The following is a 22,008-nucleotide window of genomic DNA, read 5'->3' on the forward strand; positions in this document are numbered from 1 at the left end:
TCTCTGAAACCGTTCATTTGCAAATTATTCCTTAATGATTTGTTTTTACAAAGGGATGAGAGTGTATACAAAATATAGGGGTAGAATTTCATAATACAAATGGGGTGGAATCGGAACACACAGGTTTCGAATTGGAAAGGAAAGAACTACAGTAAGAACAGAGATGCAGACAGGAAAGGAAAAGGGTCAACCCAAAAGTAAGGCGATAAGGTAGAGGTTATAAGATCTGAAAGTCTGGAGATCAAGTAGAGTTGTAACCCTTCCCATTTTAGACTTCACTAACAGAGGCTCGGGGTGGAGTGTATTTACTGCTGTCAGACACGATGATGCACTTAGCTCTTCTAATTTCCGCAAGCACATGAGGTAGGTAATACTATCTTTTCCTTATTTTACAGGATTTGAAAGCTAACTTGTTCTAGTAAGGGTTGAATTGCTATCTAGGCAGTCTGAAACAACAGCTCAGCCTTTTTCTGGATGTGTATTCCATTCCTGTTAGTGCTTCACGTGCAGCTGGATCCTGGAGTATGTCTACTGCTGACCTAATGTTCTTCCAGCTGCAACACAAAAGAACTAGGGCATGTAATTCTGATATAAAGTTGCTTTGGGGGAAAAAGTGGGCATAGAATAGCATTAAATATAGTGTATCCCAAATGCCAACAACAACAACAATAATAATAATAATAATTACATACTTAAAAAAATAAAAGTAGCCCTGGTTGGTGTGGCTCAGTGGATTGGGCACAGGAATGGAAATCAAAGGGCCACAGGTTCGATTCCCAGTCTAAGGCACATGCCTGGATTGTGGGCCAGGTCCTTAGTAGGGGTGCACAAGAGGCAACCACACATTGATGTTTCTCTTCCTCTCTTTCTCCTTCCTTTCCCCCTCTCTAAAAATAAATAAATAAATAAGAATCTTTTTAAAAATAAAAGATAAATAAAACATAGTGTCTCCCAAATCATATAAATATAATCATGTTCTCAATTGGTCCCCAAGAGCATTTCATTATTTTTATTCAATGATTCATAAAGTCAGAAAACACTGAGAACCTACTATAAACTGAGATTGTGCTGGGCACTGATGACGTAAGGAGGAATAAAGATGCAGTCCTTCAGGACTCAGATTATTTAGTCTACGAACAAGTAAACACATAAATTGTAATACTGATAACTTTGGTGTTTATCTTGGCTTTACCACAAGATCACAAACCCCTTTGTAAACCAGAATGCTGTGCTACTTCTTTGTACCCAAGTGCAGCAGATAGTGTTGGGCATATAGTAGGTGCTCAATAAGCACCTGTTACTGTCATTTCTGTTCAATTTAGAAGTCGTTTCTGGAGCACCTGAGGCCTGTATATCACCAGCACATAGGTTATTTGCTTTGCAGTGGTTACATACAGTCACAAGGAAGATTTGGGCTACAAGATAAACTAACCGAAAAGTTTTATCTTCATTAAGTCAACTAGTATTATCATAAGTGGTTTTGCTAGTTCACTTCAAAAACAAGCATGGTTCTGCCTTACTTAAAATCTGATTTTCATTTTCCACTCCAACATCCTACTTCCAGGCCCCCAGGAATTGACAGGGAGGCGCACTCGCACTTGCTGGAATCTGGTGAACTAGTCCCACCGAGCCCCGCAACGAGGTGCCCCGCAGAGCCTCCCGCCGTTGGGGTTCACAGGCGCCCCCTGGGGGAACGCGAGGCCGGCACCAGCGAGGCCTGGGCCGTTGAGCGGAGGGTCTCGACGCCGCCATGGCAGCCCAGAGAGTGGCGGTGCTGTTATTTTGGCTGAGCTGCTGCGGCTCAGCGCTGTGGAGGTAGAGACGCCACCAGTCATGGATGGGAGAGGAGGGGCAGTGCACCGGGCTGGGCCGTCCCTGGGGCGGAGCAGGGGTCCCCACCCAGCGCCTCGATGTCCCTAGAACACCACCCGCTCAGACCACCCTCTCTATCCCTGCAGTTCCCTGAACGCAAGTCCCAGCGCCCCGCCGACCCCTTCTGAAAGTTTTCAATGAATGAAGAGAGGAAAAGGAGGGAGCAGGCAGGGCTTGGCTGCTGCAGGATCGCGGTCACTTCGCAGCGCTGTTCTCTGACAGCTGAGCTCCTGTGAATCCTTAAAGCCGGTTCCTCCTACTGCACTCCGTTTTTTGCCAGAGAGGAGCGGGGCAGATGAGAAGCCCAAACTGCCACCAGACATTGGCGGGGAGGGGGGAGCCCTTCGTGAGGATAGCTAGGTCGTTGGTGGTTACATGATTTATGAGAAAGTGCGTTATACAATGGAAGGAGATGTGATTCCCGTACAAAGTGAGTTGATTTGAGGAATGAAAACGTGAAGGTCTGAGAGATTTTTGTTCAGTGTCAGGTAACTGCTGGATTGGAAAGCGGATCAAAATATTTTAGAAAGATTTTCGACACAGGTTAAAATACGGATGGTTAACCAGAAAAAGCCCACTCTGCAAATATTCTCTTTACCGGAGGTTTTGCTGTAACAGTAATTTTTGCCCTCCAGCATCAAAATGTAAGAATACCAACAATGAATTCAACCACAAGAGGCTTTGGAGGCAAGGGATCCAGGTCACCTCACTAGGCACACACAGGGCTCAAATAGTGAGACGCCATTGGAAAGGTGAGTGAAGTAGTGAGAAAGCAAAAATGTGGCATTCTAATAGAACTTTGTAAGCCTTCATTTTCTTCTCTATAAGAAGATGAGCCCTGGCTGGTGTGGCTCAGATTGAGCACGGGCCTGCTAACCAAAGGGTCACTGGTTCGATTCCTAGTCACAGCACATGCCGGGGTTGCAGACCAGGTCCCTGGTGGGGGGGCGTGTGAGAGGCAACCACACATTGATGTTTCTCTCCCTTGCTTTCTCCTTCCCTTCCCCTCTGTCTAAAAATAAATAAATATAATATTTTTTTAAAAAAAGAAGATGAGAAAACCTCTCTCACAGGATGGTTGTGAGGCTGGAATCCAATGTGCTCCCAGTGTTGCATGGCAAACACTGGGTCAAATAAATCCTGGTAGCTAATATTGTTAAGGATGGCCTGTGGACTCAGGGAGTTGAGAAACTGTGTGTACACCAGAGGTCATCAGACTATGGTAACTTCGGTGTTTCAGGCTATACAATCTGTCTTAATTCCACAACTTTGCCATTGTGGGAGAAAGCATACACCAACAACATATATGATTACAGTCCATTTCACCAGTTTCTTCTTGCTTTTGCAAGTGGGTTGTGTTATATTTAGAGTGGACAATGCTGCTTTAGATGGATCACACAGTGGGAAATTAAAATGCCCTGAATAATAGAGGAAATTGATCATGAACAAGGACTCACAGAAATTTGCTCTTTACTTCAGTGTTTCTTTTTTTAATATATTTTATTGATTATGCTATTACAGTTGTCCCATTCCCCCCTTCACTCCCCTCTACCCTGTACACCCTCTCCCACCTACATCCCCCCCTTTAGTCATGTCCATGTGTCATACTTACAAGTTCTTTGGCTTCTACATTTCCCATACTATTCTTACCCTCTCCCTACCTATTTTCAACCTACCATTTATGCTACTTATCTCTGTACCTTTTCCCCCTCTCTCCTCCTCCCACTCCCCTGTTGCTAACCCTCCATGTGATCTCCATTTCTGTGGTTCTGTTCCTGTTCTAGTTGTTTGCTTAGTTTCTTTTTGTTTTAAGTGTGGTTGTTAATAATTGTGAGTTTGCTGTCATTTTACTATACATGTTTTTTCTTTATCTTCTTTTCTTAGATAAGTCCCTTTAACATTTCATAAAATAAGGACTTGGTGATGATGAACCCCTTTAACTTGACCTTATCTGAGAAGCACTTTATCTGCCCTTCCATTCTAAATGAAAGCTTTGCTGGATAGAGTAATCTGGGATATAGGTCCTTGTCTTTCATGACTTGGAATACTTCTTTCCAGCCCCTTCTTGCCTGTAAGTTCTCTTTTGAGAAATCCGCTGACAGTCTGATAGGAACTCCTTTGTAGGTTACTGTCCCCTTATCTCTTGCTGCTTCTAGGACTCTCTCCTTCATTTTTACCTTGGCTAATGGAGTTATGATGTGCCTTGGTGTGTTTCTTCTTGGGTCCAACTTCTTTGGGGTTCTCTGAGCTTCCTGGATTTCCTGGAAGTCTATTTCCTTTGCCAGAATGGGAAGTTCTCCTTTATTATTTGTTCAAATACATGTTCAATCTGTTGCTTTTCCTCTTCCCCTTCTGGTACCCCTATAATTCGGATGTTGGAACGTTTAAAGATGTCCTGGAGGTTCCTAAGCTTCTCCTCATTGTTTTTGAATTCTTATTTTTCCATTCTTTCCTGTTTGGTAGTTTTTTTCTTCCTTCTGGTCCACTCTATTGTTTTGAGTCCCAGTTTCCTCCCCATCACTATTGGTTCTCCATGTATCTTCCTTCATCTCTTTTATGGTAACCTGCATTTTTTTCATGTAATTTGCGCCCAAAATCAACCTATTCTGTGAGCTTCCTGATCACCAGTGTTTTGAACTGTGCATCTGATAGATTGGCTATCTCTTAGTCGCTCAAAAGGATGAGCCCTGGGGCATTGATCTGTTTTCCTGTTTGAAACATCTCTCTCTCTCTCTCTCTTTTTTTTTTTTTTTTTTTTTTTTTTTTTAGTCTGGTCGCTCCTGTTACAGTGAGGGGCGGAGCCTTAGGTATTCACCAGAGCTGGGCACCCCAGTCGCTAGATTGTGACGTTCTATGTGGGGGCAGGGATGGGAACTATGGCGGTAGCTCCGCTCTCCTGAGACCACAGTTCCTTCCCTGGGATCCTGGGCTAAGCGCTCTGCCCTGGTCCACAATCAACACCTCACTGGGTCCACCAGCTGCTGCTCAAGTACTGAGGGTTGACCCACTGCGATCCTGCGCACCCCAGATGCCTCACGAGCTCCCGGTTGCCTTATGTGCCCACTGCTCTGTGCCCTCCATGCACCGCGCACCGTGCCCCATGCTGCAACCCGCACCCGGCTGCTTGCCTCTGCCCCTCCTACCGGTCTGGATAAACAGGTCTACTTCAACTTCTTGCCTGTCCGACTTCCATTCAGATAAATTCTCGGTCAGTTCTGGGTGTTATTCTTCCTCTAAATTGTTGATGTTCTAATCTTGTTTGTGCGTGGAGGTACGGTGGGTCCACCTGTGCCTCCATCTTGCTGGAAGTCCCCTACTTCAGTGTTTCAAACAAGCAATGCTGCTTTATGGATTTTTCATCTTTATTCATTTTATTTTAATTCTATTTGTAAAGAAAGGCAATACAGCCAATATTCTTCAACAGTTTTCATCCTAAAACAAAAACAAGATATAAAAGTATTTACATGCAGTCCGCGACATACAATGATTCCGCTTATGATTTTTTGACTTCATGGGGGTGTTAAAGCAATATGCATGGCACACTACATGAAATATTCAATGCTTTACTATAAAATAGGCTTTATGTTAGATGATTTTCCACAACCGTCAGCTACTGTCAGTGTGCTGAGCACATTTAAGGTCAGTTAGGCTGAGCAATGATCTTCAGAAGGTCAGGTGTATTTAATGCATTTTCAAATTACAGTATTTTTACCTTACAGTGGGTTTGTTGAGAGGTAAGCCCATCCTTAGTCAAGGGAAATCTGTACTTCTCATTGTAGTGTCTTTGGATACTGAGCCAGCCCTGATGCCCCTTGAGTGGTGGGTAGGGTTCACCGATAATCCTCAGTTCCAGCCCTGACTGTGCCTTGCAGGAAGATCTTTGGGCAGAAATGTAAAGCCCTTGGCAGCCGGAGCACGCTCTGACCAAACACAGAGGGCTCATGGTCACATCTGACCTTTTCTTCCACAGATACTACACTAAAAGCCCAGACTACCGCATTTTCAGTACCAGAAGCACTGTAAGTGTTTAATTTTTTAAACTATGTTTAAGTATTATTTTTTTACCTTACAGCACAGTTAATTATACTCACTTGTATAGCACAGTGTCATTCTTTTATCTTTAGTTGATATCCTCCATTTCATACATCTTCCTAATAGAGATTCCCCTCTGCAATAATAGTCCTTCAATATGTAAGTAGCAAAAATAAGTAGTGTTGCTTTATTATTTAATGTTCAAAAACTTTTGTCATGATACAGACAAGATGACTATGTCTCATTTTTCTTTTTTTTAATCCTCAGAACCTACTAGAGTACCAGTCACCTCCTAGATACTTAATATATTATTTTTGAAATAAAATAAAATAAAATAAAAATCATATAATTTGGAGGAGAGGCTACAAGTGTTTCAGAAAAGTTACTTTTCCTTTGTCATATTACTGTGTATAATTTCAAAGAAATCAAATTTTAATTAGTCTTTCTTTAAATAATAAGGACCTGGAAAACTGAACCCTACCTCTGAAAAATGAGAAGAAAATTTGGGAGTAAATTTTTTGTTTGAACTGTTTTATCTTACTTTTTAGATTAAGTTAGAGTATGAAGGAACATTGTTTTCTGAGTGGAGTGTGCCAGAAACCTGTTCTGTGAAAAATAAAAGGTAACATTTTTGTCATGAATGTCATCATGTTTACATGTAACCAAGCATTCAGCATGTCAGCAGGTTTACATGTGTGTATTTACATGTAACCAAGCACTCACATAGTATAGACATTCAGACTCCAGGCTTTGGTTGAGTGTAAATGTATTCCCATGACATAGATGTGAAAAGAAAAATAAAATCACTTTGAAAATAGGATAGAAATCAAATATTGCTCTATTTTTATTCTTCTCATTAGCATACAATTGACATTTTTTAGGCTTAAAGAGTAGCAGGAAATCTTTTATTAGCCTTATATGCATCTTTACCTACATCTCCTTTCTTGTTCTCTCTAAATGCCAGCTCACCCACGACTGAACTGCGTTGTCCTTCTCCCGGTATTCAGATTATTAGACCGATTGTGAAAGGCCCAGTAAGTTGATTTTAATGAGACCTTATTAAGACTTGCTAAACTTGAATAATCATCCATGTTACATTTTATTTTGCCCTTTTCTGGTGCTTTCAACCTGTTTTAAATAGTGTAAGTTGTAACTGTAAATAAGAAGTATTTTGATTGATTTATTTTATTTTTTATAGATTTTATGTATTCATTTTTAGAGACAGAGAGGGAGAGGAACATCAATCAGTGAGTGGTTGCCTCTCACACGCCCCCAACTGGGGACCTAGTCTGCAACCCAGGCCTGTGCCCTGACTGGGAATCGAACCAGCGACCCTTTCGTCTTTGTTTCGCAGGCTGGCGCCCAATCCTCTGAGCCACACCAGCCAGGGCAATGAGAACTATTTTAAAATTACTGTCAATGTCATTCATTTTTAGATACATCTCTGCAAATTAGAAGTTATTAAATGATGCATTTTGCCTTAGTCTTTATACTAGTGCATTGAAGCCCCAGTCCCCATTGCAGTGGTAATAGCGCTCCCAGCTGAAAGGGCCTCACGTGGTATTCTCCTGTGCCAGCACCCAGGGTTGAGAGCCATTTCCCGAAGGTCTGTGTTTTCACTCTACTATGTTTTCTTCAAGAAAGCAGATGTGAGTGCTAATAAATGAAAGTGATGTTGAGTCCTCCCTAGTTTACCAAAACAGTAAAGCATTTTAAAACACTGACACTTTATGAACTAGTAAAAAGCACGGGCCCCACACCCCACAGCAGAGGTTACCACACAAGTGTGTAAAGCCGCTGCCACAGAAACCCCGTGTGGCCACCCCTGCCTGTACTTTGGGGCTAGTGCCTTCTTTTTCATTAACAATCTTTATCTTCAGGAAACAGTAGATGGAGTGATGTGGGAGAGGCCAGATGAGTATTCATTCATGGTTTAACCCCTATAGACTGACACCTATTTGAATTTGACTTTTTAAGCTTCGTGAACACAATTTCAGAGGAAGTGAAGGATTTCTTTCCCCTTTGTCGCATGTTGGAAGCCCACGTAAACATTACAAACTATGTGATATAAGAAGATACACACACACAAATACACGCATGTAGAGGACTATCTTTGTCATTTGGGTATAGTGTCATCAGATCTTACAACCTTTCAGGAAGGACATATGACTTTTGAAACACGAAAATACCTCGGGGCATCGCCAAGTGACCCCTGGAGAGGCAAGTCACCTGTGGTTGAAAACCACTAAACAAGAAAATTAAATGACCTGTGTTTCAGTGAGGAAAATGGCAGGGGCTCTGTATCAGACACTCTGAACACTCAGAAAATTACAGGACTTTTAGTAGCTCTGTGTCAGGAGTCACAGTCAAAGACTCGGGAACCAGGGACAAAGAGTATATATTTCTCATTATTTCACAAAGTGAAATTTAATAGAAACAATAAGCCATCTAAATTTGTCATCCATGAGAGTAAATTCTTAATTACAGGGAGTAACTGAAGAATTGAACTAGTATTATATGAATATTTATTAGTTCTATTCTGAAATTTATTCATTATACTTCCTGTAATCTTAGATAATTAACTGAGTTCCTCTGTGACTTTGATGCCTGTATCTAAATTTGTATTTGGTTTAAAGTTAACTTCATGTATCATAGTTTATTTTGCATTTTCTTTTAGAATGTAGAAGAAGAACGCTATTTATTTGTGGAGAAATCTAATACTTGCTTTCTGTGGTACTATAAAGTCATGTAAGTAATGTAATATTGAATATAAAGGTTATTAAAGTTTTAAAGAGTATTTAGCTTTAAGTTCTAATTAACAAAATTGACAAATGGGTTATCTACATTATAGTTTCCATATATACTTTCATTCACCAATCAAGATATCCTCAACTATACTGCCAAAGTTATACTGGATAACAAACAAAAATAACAATAGTAACCTCCATTTGAACATATACTGCTTCTGCTTTATGTAAATTATCTCTGTTTGTCATAATAACCACATAAATGTTGAGTATTACTACCTCTATTTTATAAATGTGGAAATGTAAACTTGGATAGATTAAGTAATTTTTGACCAAACTTCACAGCCACTAAAAGATAGCATTGGGATTTGACTCTGCTTTTTCAGACCACAAGGCTCATTTATTTCTGTTAGCTACATTATATTCCAAAATAACTCTCTGTCCTGGATAGCTCTTCAAACCCACTGTAACATGAGAGTGGATGAATACAACTAAGAAAGGGAAACTGGTAGAAGGGAAAATAATTAACTACATTATCAAATCATTCAATTAGTAAAAAACATCAATGAATCAGAATATCTTTTAGTATCATCGTCAAGACAGCATCCTAAGCACTGTATAGGATACAGAGATCTGTCTCACATGGTCTCTGCTCACCAGGTAACTATAATGTACCTATTTCTCTTTATCTACTTAACATCCCTTCCTCTGAGGGAACCAACCCTTCCCTACTCTGTGATGAGATGGTTAATTTCTTGTAATTTTTATATTGTACTAACTCTGTAACTCCACACGTCATTGGCCACAGTGCCTAGTTGAGGACTGGCACATGACCCAGGCAGAACGGATCCGAATACTGGTGCCTTCAGCAGAGCATGGTTTTTGCTGACAGTTTCATTGTCCTGGTTCACATGGCCCCTTAGGGTCAGATGGCTCAGCAGCTTATGTGCAGTTTTGGATTGAAAGTCCTGATAACTAGATGTCACAAGCCCCTCCAGGAGTACACATGGAGCCATTCCTCTGAATTACTGCCACCTCCCCAGAGTCTTACCAGAAAGCGAGGATTGAGTCTCCTCCACCCCTTGTGAAACCAGCAGCCTCCATTCTTGTTGGGGTTTTCAGGGATGCCAATCAATCGCCAGCTTTCCCCAGGGTTTTGAACCAATTGAGAAACAGACATGGGAAAATCTGGGGGAGAAAATTCCTGGTACGGCCGACTTGGAGAATAAACCCGCCTCTGTGGTCAAGTGGGCTACTTGCTGCTTCCTCTGAGGAGAGACCATGGCAACCACCAGAGAGGTGACTACCGAGAAAGCATTTATAGCGACGTTCCTGGGTTTCCAGTCTCAGCCACACACCCTGAGCCCCAGTGGCTGGTGAAAGAGATGTGCCTGCAGGCTGTCCTGATCCAGATTTGTGCCCTCCACAAAAGCAGAAACAGAAGCAGCTCCTCCCCAGGTGGACAGGCTAGTCCAAAAGAGAGAACTCGTGGGGAGCCCAGTGTTTTCTGTTACACCAGTTGTAAACTGTTCACAACCCATCACCTGTAAACACCCCATTTAGAATAAAACTGAAACTAATACCCATGCATCCATCACGCAAGTCAACAAAGGGAACATTACCAAAACCTTAGAATATGCTTTATGTCCATACTGGTCACACCCTATTCATTCCCCAACAGTCAACCACCATGCCGAATATTGTATAATAAATGATTTCCTGCTTTTTGTATAGTTTACCAATATCTGATTGCAAGAAATTGTTTAGTTTTGTCAGTTTTTAATGTTATTTAATCAAAACAAATATTCATCCGTGACTTGCTCCTTGCTCTAAACATGTTTTTGAGGCTCATGCATGTTCCAATGGGAATCTTTAGTTCTTGCATTGTGAATGCTCCATGATGTTTTTGGCTCATTCTGCTGCCAATGCATTTATTGGCAACACAGGGTCTCCCTATTCAAAGTGGGGTCCCAGGACCAGCAGCACAAGCACCAGCTGCAAACTTGTTAAAAATGCAGACGCTTGGGCCTTGTTCCACACCTACTGGATCATAACGGGCATGTTAAGAAATCCTGGAGTCACCTGTGTGACCATCATTGTTTGGGAAGCACCGATCTAATGCACATGAGTGGAACTTCCTCTAAGGTACACACCTAAAAGTAGAATTGCCCGAAATTAGGACAAGCACTTGTTCAGCTTTGCTCGGTAATGCCTAAGTGATTTTTGCAAAGGTTGTCCAGTCTATGGCCACACACCCCTGAATGCGCCTGATCTCGTGGGAGAAGGTTGCCCGGAGTTCTACATGAATGCCAGAAGTGGGCAAAAGTTCCCATCGTGCTGCATCTTGATGAACACTTAATGTGGTCTGAGTTTTTAATTTTTTCCAATCTAGTAGGGTGAAATTATGTCATTGTGCTTCTTCTTTTCATTTCCCTGATTACTGTTGAGCACATGTCCATGTATTCATGAGGAATTTTTCATTTATATCATTCCTTCTTTATTAAAGGAGCATTTTACCCATGTTTTAGTTATCTTTGCTTCATAACAGTTTCATTATTGTTTAATTACCAGGACATTATAATATATATATTTTTAAAGTATTTTACCCACTTTGTGCAGCTTTTCACTTCTTATGATCTCTGTTGACAACAGAGGTCCTACTATGGTAGACGAATTTATAAACTCCTTTATGGCTTTATGCCTTTTTTAACCTACTTAAGAAATCTTTCTTTATCTGCAAGTTCATAACAAATAGTCTCCTATATTTTTTTCTAAAAGTTCAACACAGTTGTCTCTTCCACAATTAAATCCTTAATCCACCTGGAATTAGTTTTTGTACATGCTTCCCGATAGGAATCAAGTTTTGTTTTTTCTACGTGGATGGCTCATTTCTCACACCCGTTTGTTGAATAATCTACTTGCCTGCCATGCGTGCTCTGTCACAGGCCCGTTTTCCATGTCTGCGTGGATTCTTTCCAGGCCGGCTATTCTGTTCGGCTGATGTGTCTGTCTCTACTTGAGTACGTTCTACATTATGTTTACTACAATCACTTCATGTTAAAATCTTGATAACTGGTAGCGCCAGTGCCCAGTCCACTCCAACACCAGTTCTAATCTTTTCTGGAGTCTCTCAGCTCCATCTTGGGCCTGTTTTTCTTCCCTAGGAATTTTTGGGATTGGTTTATCAAATTCCACAAAATTCCACAAAAACCCTAGTAAGGATTTTTATAATTTCTCTAAATATTTTAATCAATTTGGAGAGTCTCTCTGCTCACTAATAATATAAAACTCAACATTTATTCAGTTCCCTTTACATGTCTGCCAATAAAATTTTATAATTTTTCATACAGGTGCCAGGACATTTTTATTCAATTTATTTCTAGGTACTTTATGTTTTTGCAGCTACTAGAAATAGTCAAATTTTTTGAATTGCATATTCTAACCAGAGCTTCCTGTTGTGTATAATACAGTTTACTTTTGAATATTGATGTTTATATTCAGCAACCTTGCAAAATTCTATTAATTCTAATAACTTATTTATATATTCTCTGGGAGTTTTTACAAATCATATCACTTGAAATGACATTTTTTTTTCCAATACGTGTGCCTTCTCTTCCTTTTATCCCTTCATCACAGCCAGAACACAGTGTGTCCGAGACGGACAGCTGCCAGCCTCCTCGTCTTAGTTCTGACCTCCAAAGGGAGGCTGCCATCACTTCACTGTTTTGCATAATGTTTGTTACAGGTTACAAGTTAGCCTTTACCCAGTTAAGGAAAATTCCTTTTTCATCCAAGTTGGCGGTGAATTTTTCTTATGAATTTTGGCGTTGGAAACTATTTGAAGTTTTTTCTGCTTCCACTTAAACGTCCATATGGCATTTCTCCTTGACTACATTAATCTGGTGAATAAGTCACTAATATTTCTGTGTCAAGCTGACCTTGTGTTTCTAGTATAATCCAACTGGGTGTTGATGAATTATCTTTCCTATACATTGGTGGATTTGATTTGCTAGTTAGTATTTGTTTAGTGTTTTGTGTATGAATATTCACGAGTGGGCTTGGCCTGTAATTGGACTCCCCTTACACCATCCTTTTCTACTCTTGGTGGCAAGACTATGCTAGATTCATTGTGGAAGTTAACCGTCATTTTTTTCTTTCCTCTGACAGATTTTTACATAAGATGGGAAATACATCGTCCTTGAGTATTTGATGTAAACTAACATAGAAATCCACCTGAATCTGCATGTTTTGGGGTGGGGTTAGGGGCAGGAAGATTTCCTAACTATTAATTGACTTAATGGTTTATTGTGTGAGTTTGGAATTCTAATTCTTGTAAAATCCATTTTCATCAGTAGCATTTTTTCTGGGAACTGAACATCTTCAGTTAGCAATGTTAGTAAAAAGTTCAGTGTCGTAAAGGTGCCTGTGACGTCCTCTTATCTCTGTTCAATCTCTGACATAGAGGTAGCTTTGTGTCTTGACATTTCTTTTTTTAATATATTTTATTGATTATGCTATTACAGTTGTCCCATTCCCCCCTTCACTCCCCTCCACCCTGTATACCCTCTCCCACCCATATCCCCCCTTTAGTCATGTCCATGTGTCATACTTATAAGTGCATTAGCTTCTACATTTCCCATACTATTCTTACCCTCCCCCTACTTTCTACCTACCATCTATGCTACTTATCTCTGTACCTTTTCCCCCTCTCTCCTCCTCCCACTCCCCTGTTGCTAACCCTCCATGTGATCTCCATTTCTGTGGTTCTGTTCCTGTTCTAGTTGTTTGCTTAGTTTCTTTTGGTTTTGCTTTAGGTGTGGTTGTTAATAATTGTGAGTTTGCTGTCATTTTACTATGTATGTTTTTTTTAATCTTCTTTTCTTAGATAAGTCCCTTTAACATTTCATAAAATAAGGACTTGGTGATGATGAACTCCTTTAACTTGACCTTATCTGAGAAGCACTTTATCTGTCCTTCCATACTAAATGAAAGCTTTGCTGGATAGAGTAATCTGGGATATAGGTCCTTGTCTTTCATGACTTGGAATACTTCTTTCCAGCCCCTTCTTGCCTGTAAGGTCCCTTTGGAGAAATCCGCTGACAGTCTGATGGGAACTCCTTTGTACGTTACTGTCCCCTTATCTCTTGCTGCTTCTAGGATTCTCTCCTTCATTTTTACCTTGGCTAATGTAATTATGATGTGCCTTGGTGTGTTTCTTCTTGGGTCCATCTTCTTTGGGGTTCTCTGAGCTTCCTGGATTTCCTGGAAGTCTATTTCCTTTGCCAGAATGGGGAATTTCTCCTTTATTATTTGTTCAAATACACGTTCAGTCTGTTGCTTTTCCTATTCCCCTTCCGGTACCCCTATAATTCAGATGTTGGAACGTTAAAAGATGTCCTGGAGGTTCCTAAGCTTCTCCTCATTTTTTTTTAATTTTTATTTCTCCATTCTTTCCTGTTTGGTTGTTTATTTCTTCCTTCTGGTCCACCCTATTGTTTTGAGTCCCAGTTTCCTTTCCATCATTATTGGTTCTTTGTGCATTTTCCTTCATTTCTTTTATGGTAACCTGCATTTTTTTCATGTAATTTGTGCCCAAAATCAACCAATTGTGTGAGCTTCCTGATCACCAGTGTTTTGAACTGTGCATCTGATAGATTGGCTATCTCTGGTCGCTTAAAATGATGAGTCCTGGGGCATTAATCTGTTCTTCTGTTTGAGACATATCTCTCTCTGTTTTTTGTTTTTGTTTTTGTTTTTTTGGGGGGGAGGGTCTGGTCATTCCTGTTACGGTGAGGGGCGGAGCCTTAGGTGTTCACCGAGGCTGGGCACCCCAGTCGCTAGATTGTGACGTTGTATGTGTGGGCGGGGGCGGGGGCAGGGGCGGGGGCGGCGGCAGGGAACAATGGCGGTAGCTCCGTTCTCCGTGGGATCTCAGTCGCTTTTCTGGGATCCTGGGCTACCCACTCTGCCCTGCTCCACAGTCGCTGTCTCACTGGGTCCGCCAGCTGCCACTTGTGTACTCAGGGTTCACCTGCTGGGATCTTCTGCGCCCCAGACGCCTCACACGCTCCTGGTTGCCTTATGCATGCAACTCTCTCTGCTCTACTCGCTGTGACCCGTGCCATGGCCCTGGCCCGGCTGCTCCTCTCCACCCCTCCTACTGGTCTGGATGAACGGGTCTACTTCAACTTTTTGGCTGTCCGACTTCCATCCAGATAAATTCTCGGTCAGTTCTGGGTGTTATTCTGCCTCTAAATTGTTGTTTTTCTAATCTTGGTTGTGCGTGAAGGTATGGTGTATCCACCTGTGCCTCCATCTTGCCGGAAGTCCGTGTCTTGACATTTCTAACATTTTTATTTGTGTCTCCCTTCTGTTGCCTTGTTCTTCTTCCAAGGGGCATTTCTACACTTATCTTATTAGTCTCTTCAGAGAACCATCTTGTGGCTCTGTTGAGCTTTCCTGTTGCTGTGGACAGGGAATGATACAGTCCGATTTTTAAAGATTACTCATGCGTCTTCGCTCTGTGAACTTGCACTCTTGTTAAGGAAGCATGCAGAGTCAAGCCCCCCAGCCTACCATGATGACACTTGAGAATCCTGATTATATTTAATTATAGACACATGTAGCTGTTTTTTACACTTAGGATTGAATGAGGTATCTATAATGGAACATAAAGAGAATATTCCAAGATTTAGAGACATGTATATTGAAAGTAGAATATTCAAACTAATATTTAGCACAATGTTTATTAAAATATGATTCCTCTTTTTTCCCAACAGAAATTTCCCTGAGGTTTTAATCCAGGTAAAAATTTTGTTTAAGTTTGTATATCCTTCTTTTATGACTACTATAGTATTTCCAGATTATATTCCGTGTTTACCAGAAGACAAATTTTCCAAACCAATTTTTCAACAAAAGTTGCTTCAAGGACTGGTGTGAGGACCCTCAGGGGTCTACCACCATCTCAGAAGATCCATGAGTTCTACCCTTTTCTAACCTCTTCTCTTTGGAGAAAAAATATCTTTATTGCTTATGCCTATTGATTTGATAGAAATATGAACAAGAACTTACTAAGAGTAGTTATTTGTGGTGTGTAGTGAACTAACAGAAATGAGTGTTGAAGTATGGTGTGGGAGGGAGACAGTTTTCACTATATTTTTAATATAATTTATTTTTATTGTGTGAATAAAAATAAATTATCTATTCAAGAAAAAATAAATAAAAAAGAAAAGTATTAGATCTACACCTAATGAAATGACTGTGATGTATCCAGCGATAAAAGCAATTTACAAATAACCTGTGTAGTGTGCTTTCATTTTTGTTACACGTGTGTGAGTGTGTGAGTGGCTGGGGTACTGTGTCTACTGGTGAATGCAGAGAAAGGTCTAAGAGCATCCTTGTGGAAGGCTAACAGTTCCCTCGGGCGTGCAGAGGAATATTATTAGCTCTTCCTTTGTGTGTCTTTGGGTTGTTCCACTCATTAAAAACAACACATTGTTTTGTTTTTTAAATGGGATCATCAAAATTTTGTAAAAGCATTTTTGTGGTTATGTTTTGTCACAGCTAAAAATGAAAGGTGTCCAAAATTTGAAGCAATGCAAACATTTTATTTTGTAGAATCTAATCATATGGGTATACGACCCAGAAAACGCAGACCCCAGTGAGCTGGTATGGGAAGCAGAATCGCCGTCACCAGTAGGTAGAAACATTATTATCATCGATAAAATAATAGGCTACATTTCTTTTGTGAGGGCTGTGAATATTGTGAATATTTTATTTTAAGGTACCCAGAACTAACTACCTTTTAATTATCCATTAAGTTGAGTGTAGTCATTAAAGTGATTTTGAATTTGTGCTAGCTCACAACATTTATAAATTTTCTTTAGAATTGTTTTCTGAGCATTTGTTGCATTTTCTATGAATCTCATCATTCATGACAAGTCTGACCTTTATAGAATGCTTTACAGCTGTCCCTTCAGCATATACTTTGTTTTGTTTTGTTTTTTCAGGGGTTATTTTTGGGTTTTTTTCTATTCTTATTTATTTTAATCCTTGTTCAAGTACAGTTTTCTCCCTTTTACTCCCATTCCAGGCCACCCACCTAACCCTCCCCACTTTCCTTCCATTACCACCCTCCCCCTAGTTTTTGTCCATGTGTCCTTTAAATTTGTTCCTGTAAACCCTACCCATTGTCCCCTGAAATTCCCTCTTCTCTCCCCTGTGATCACTGTCAGCCTGTCCTCTATTTCATTGGCTTTGGTTATATTTTGCTTGTTTCTTTGTTTTGTTGTTTAGGTTCCTGTTAAAGGTGAGATCATATGGTATTTGTCTCTCACTGCCTGGCTTATTTTGCTTAGCATAATGCTTTCCCACTCCATCCAAGCTCTTGCAAAGGGTAGGAGCTCCTTCTTTCTTTCTGCTGCATAGAATTCCATTGTGTAAATGTGCCATAGTTTTTGGATCCATTCATTTACTGATGGGCACCTAGGTTGCTTCCAGCACTTAGCTATTGTAAATTGTGCTGCTACCAACATCGGGGTGCAAAAGTTCTTTTGTATTGGTGTTTTAGCGTTCTTAGGATATAGTCCCAGCAGTAGAATTGCCGGGTCAAAAGGCAGATCCATTTTTTGTTTTCTGAGGAAGTTCCATACTGCTTTCCATAGTGGTTGTACCAGTCTGCAGTCCCACCAACAGTGCACTAGGGTCCCCTTTTCTCCACAACCTCTCCAACACTTGTTGTTTGTTGCTTTGTTTATGATGGCCATTCTGACTGGTGTGAAGTGGTATCTCATTGTGGTTTTAATTTGCATCTCTCTGATAGCTAGCGATATTGAACATGGTTTCATGTGTCTTTGGATCTTCTGTATGGCCCCCTTGGAGAAGTGTCTGTTCAAGTCCTTTGCCCACTTTTTAATTGGGTTGCTTGTCTTCTTAGAGTGGAGTTGTGTAAGTTCTTTATATATTTTGGAGGTTAAACCCTTGTCTGAGGTATCATTGGCAAATATGTTTTCCCATCCAGTTGGTTCTCTTTTTATTTTGATACTGTTTTCTTTAGCTGTGTAGAAGCTTTTTATTTTGATGAGGTCCCATTTGTTTATTCTTTCCTTTATGTCTTTTGCTCTTGGAGACATGTCAGTAAAAAATTTTCTGCATGAAATATCTGAGATTTTCCTACCTACGTTCTCCTCTAAGACTTTAATGGTGTCATGGTTTATATTGAAGTCTTTTATCCACCTTGAATTTATCTTTGTATAAGGTGGAAGTCGGTGCTCGAGTTTCATTTTTTTGCAGGTAGCTGTCCAGTTCTCCCAACACCATTTGTTGAAGAGGCTATTTTTACTCCATTTTATGTTGCTGCCTCCTTTGTCAAATATTATTTGCCTGTAGAGACTTGGGTTTATTTCTGGGCTCTCTGTTCTGTTCCATTGGTCCATGTGCCTGTTTTTATGCCAGTACCAGGCTGTTTTGGTTACAGTGGCCTTGTAGTATAGTTTAGTGTCAGGTATTGTGACCCCTCCTACTTTACTCTTCTTTCTCAAAATTGCAGCAGCTATTTGGGGTTGTTTACGATTCCATCTAAATTTTTGAAGTGTTTGTTCTATGTCTGTGAAATAAGCCATTGGTACTTTAATAGGAATTGCATTGAATGTGTAAATTGCTTTGGGTAGTATGGGCATTTTGATGATATTAATTCTTCCAATCCATGAACACGGTATATGTTGCCATTTGTTTGTGTCTTCCTTGATTTCTTTCCTCAGAGTTATATAGTTTTCTAAATACAGGTTTTTATCTCTTTGGTTAGGTTTATTCCTAGGTATTTTGCTTTTCTTTTTGCTATTTCAAATGGGATTTTTTTCTTGGTTTCTGCTTCTGCTGTTTTATTGTTGGCGTACACAAATGCCTTTGATTTCTGGATGTTGACTTTGTATCCCGCTGTTTTGCCAAATTCACTTCTTAGGTCATGCAGTTTTTTGGTGGAGTCTATAGGATTTTCTATGTACACTATCATGTCATCTGCAAACAGTGACAGTTTTGTTTCCCCCTTTCCGATTTGGATGCCTTTTATTTCTTTTTTTTTTTCAAAGATTTTATTTATTTTTTTTAGAGAGGGAAGGGAGGGAGATAGATAGATAGAGAAACATCGATGTGTGGTTGCTGGGGGTCATGGCCTGCAACCCAGGGTACATAATTGAGCATGTACCCTGGTTGGGAATTGAACCTGCGACACTTTGGTTCGCAGCCCATGCTCAATCCACTGAGCTATGCCAGCCAGAGCTCCTTTTATTTCTTTTTCTTGCCTGACCACTGTGGCTAAAACTTCCAGTACTATATTGAATAGAAGTGATGAAAGTGGACAGCCTTGTCTTGTTCCTGATCTTAGTGGAAAAGATTTTAATTTTTTCCCATTGAGTATGATGTTGGCTGTAGGTCTCTCATATATGGCCTTTGTTATGTTGAGGAATGCTCCCTCTATTCACACGTTGCCTTCAGCGTGTACTTTGAAGTCACCTTTCAGAACTCTGTCCGGCCCCTTATTGAGCCCTCTGTCACTTACAGACTAATGAATTTCCAAAGGGTGCAACATGGAGAATAAACAAACGTTTTCTTATTTGTTGCAAATTTACCTCTTTGAAGAATTTTCTGTCTTCAACTACAATAAACTGCATTGAAGAGAAATATAAAATGAACAGTTTTAATTTCTCATTAATATGTATTAACGAACCAAGATTTGTCTGATTTTCAATAGTGTTATTATAATGTACGGTAATCAAACTCACAGCCAGCAGACTGATAAATCAGAATGACAACCGATCAATTCTTTGATTTGGCAATCAACTTTAGAGAGAATAAAATAAACTAATGCTAATTGAATACTTAGAGTGTTAACATTACTTCATTTCTCATCTTCTCAAATAAAAATATGTACATTTTAACATTATTTGGTCCATGCATACCTAATAATTTGCTTTTTTGCTCTTTTTAACTTTCATGTTTATTCGTGACCATGTCATTTCCTTAAACTCTTTCCATGGAGCTGTATTACAAACAGCATGGACTCATTTGGTCCACGGGTCCATGGCTCCCATTGGTAACTAATAATAATGTTAATGGCCATAATCCTTTTAGAAGTCATTTGGTAATATGTATCAAGAATTTTTAAAATATCCATAACTTTTGACCTAGTAATCACAGTTCCAAGAATCTAATCAAAAGAGAAATAGTCCTAACTGTGGAAAAGACTGTATATCTGATGGTGTCTGTGGCTACAATATTAAAAATGGTGAAAAAAATAAAACTACCTACATGTCCAGTAAGGGATTGTTAAGTCAATGATGGTAATTCACTGAGTGGAATATTGTATTATTATTTATATAGACTTCTGTTCATATAACTTGAATATATAATAGCACCGTACCTTTGGCAAGTCCTAAGAAAATATACTGCATGTGTTTTTATTTTTTGATAACTTCTTTGTGGTAATTTTTCCTACATTTATAAAATTCTCTTTAATGCTATATATAAATCACCCTTTTAATGAAAAAACATATTTTTACACCTGCTGACATCTGCCATGTGAGAGTTAAAGATTGTCCTAACATTTTCTTGGCCTGTCTTTTTTTTGTCATCTTGTTGTACATCTTGCTTAGTATATTTTACTTCCATCTTATCGAAGCCACATTAAGAACATTTCATTTACCCTTTTCCTTTATAGTTATATGAAAGGTAGTTGTATTCAAAATTCTGAATAGTAAGATTTTCAGAAACAAAGTAAAGCTACATATTATTCATTATTTACCAGACAAACCTGTACTTCTCTTGCAAAATCATTAAATGGGTATCTTTCTGGGAGGCCTTTCCTACGCACCATTCCTGCTCTCTCAAACACATTAAGTCTCCCTGTGAGACGCTCCCCAGGCCCAGCCACACACCCTTGCTGGCATCCACTGTGGCGATCTCAAAGGCTCCACTGTAATTTCCTATTTCTAGGAAATTAAACAGGAGCATTATTGGAAGATTAGGGTAGAAGGGAGCTACAGAATTCTAGACTGACCCTCATTATCTGATTTTTTAATTCTAGGGATTCCCATAATACCCATAATAAAACTATTGCCTTTATTCTAAACATGCCTTATTAGGGATAATTCCAGTCAATTCAGCTTCTCCTTAAATCTCATGTGAAAGAGAGGGAGCATGTCGCATCTGTCTATATACTAAGAGAATTTTTGTTAAAGCCTCCAGGTATCTTTTTGTAATGGTGGGGGGGGGGATACACATCCCACCTGGAAATGGGGAGGGGCTTGAGCTGACTGGAGACCTGGCCACCTCGCTAAATGCAGCAGGGGTGGGGGGTCGGGGGAAGAGGGGCAAAAGCAAACACAGCCGGACCCCCATTGGTTGCAAGGCTGGACACTCCCACTGGATTTTGGCACTCATGTGCTTCTGGGACAGAACTTTTGAAAACAGAGCACACCAGACAGCAAAAGTTAGTTGGCTTCTCCTCTGGGGGTGGGCTTGCCAACGGTAGCTGGTGTGGATCTGTGAGCAGGTACCTGGGGTCGCAGACACTGAAAGATGCCTGGACCTACACAGCGACTGGAGACCCCCTAAGCCACCTACTTTTATGATACTTTTGGGTGGGAAAAGAGATTCCTGACACAACCTTGAACTGAACTGGCCGAGGGTGACAGGGTGATTTTTCTTCAGGTGCCTTAGAGGGAATGGTCATTGGAGGCAGAAACTTACCATTATTTCCAAAGACCTTGGGGATAACAGTCAGCACTGGGAACAGATTTCTGCTCTTGTGTTCTTTTCAGTTCTTGGACCTATGTAGTCATTGTAATGACAAATATTTAAGTAGCTATTTTTGATGTCATACTCTGACTTTTCCTTTCCCCTTACTCTGTTACCCAGATATTTTAGGCAGAAACTTGCCATGAAGGAAAAGATTCCTTTCTTTTCCACCAAACCCCATCTTTGGAGATGTGTCTGGTAGGCTATGAGTGGTAGGACCCTCCCTCCCTGACCCTGGTTGGGTTCAGTAACCATTTGAAACCTGCCTTGAAAGAGTATGTTGCTTTGAAGACAGGTTCATACAGAAATAATTCTAATAGATTAGTCTTAGAAACTCCATTGTGTATTTCATATTATAACTAAGGGTATTTTATTGAAGGGTATAAAATCCGTTCATTTGAGATTCTGATTGTGCATAGTATTTTCAACATGTTGGAAACTGTATTATAACTTAATTATAATTCATAAAATTCTAATGGGGAGGAGGCCAAGTGGTAGGAAAAAAACAAACCCAAATATTGAAAATGTGGTAAATTATAACCATAAACAATGTCTTAACTAAAAT

General features: G+C 40.0%; 1 protein-coding gene across 1 annotated transcript in view; it reads left to right on the top strand.

Moving 5' to 3' along the window:
* Nucleotides 1-1,693: 1,693 nt before the first annotated feature.
* Nucleotides 1,694-22,008, top strand: part of CATSPERE (catsper channel auxiliary subunit epsilon) — a 58,656-nt gene continuing 38,341 nt past the window's right edge. Inside the window, exons 1-6 of the mRNA XM_036016179.1 lie at nucleotides 1,694-1,815; nucleotides 5,843-5,891; nucleotides 6,453-6,526; nucleotides 6,869-6,938; nucleotides 8,582-8,647; nucleotides 16,269-16,346. Coding sequence (XP_035872072.1) covers nucleotides 1,751-1,815; nucleotides 5,843-5,891; nucleotides 6,453-6,526; nucleotides 6,869-6,938; nucleotides 8,582-8,647; nucleotides 16,269-16,346 — 402 coding nt within the window. The 5' untranslated portion in view covers nucleotides 1,694-1,750. The remainder of the gene's footprint in view (nucleotides 1,816-5,842; nucleotides 5,892-6,452; nucleotides 6,527-6,868; nucleotides 6,939-8,581; nucleotides 8,648-16,268; nucleotides 16,347-22,008) is intronic.

The sequence above is a fragment of the Phyllostomus discolor genome, chromosome 15, assembly GCF_004126475.2.
Source record: "Phyllostomus discolor isolate MPI-MPIP mPhyDis1 chromosome 15, mPhyDis1.pri.v3, whole genome shotgun sequence".
Lineage (NCBI taxonomy): Eukaryota > Metazoa > Chordata > Mammalia > Chiroptera > Phyllostomidae > Phyllostomus > Phyllostomus discolor.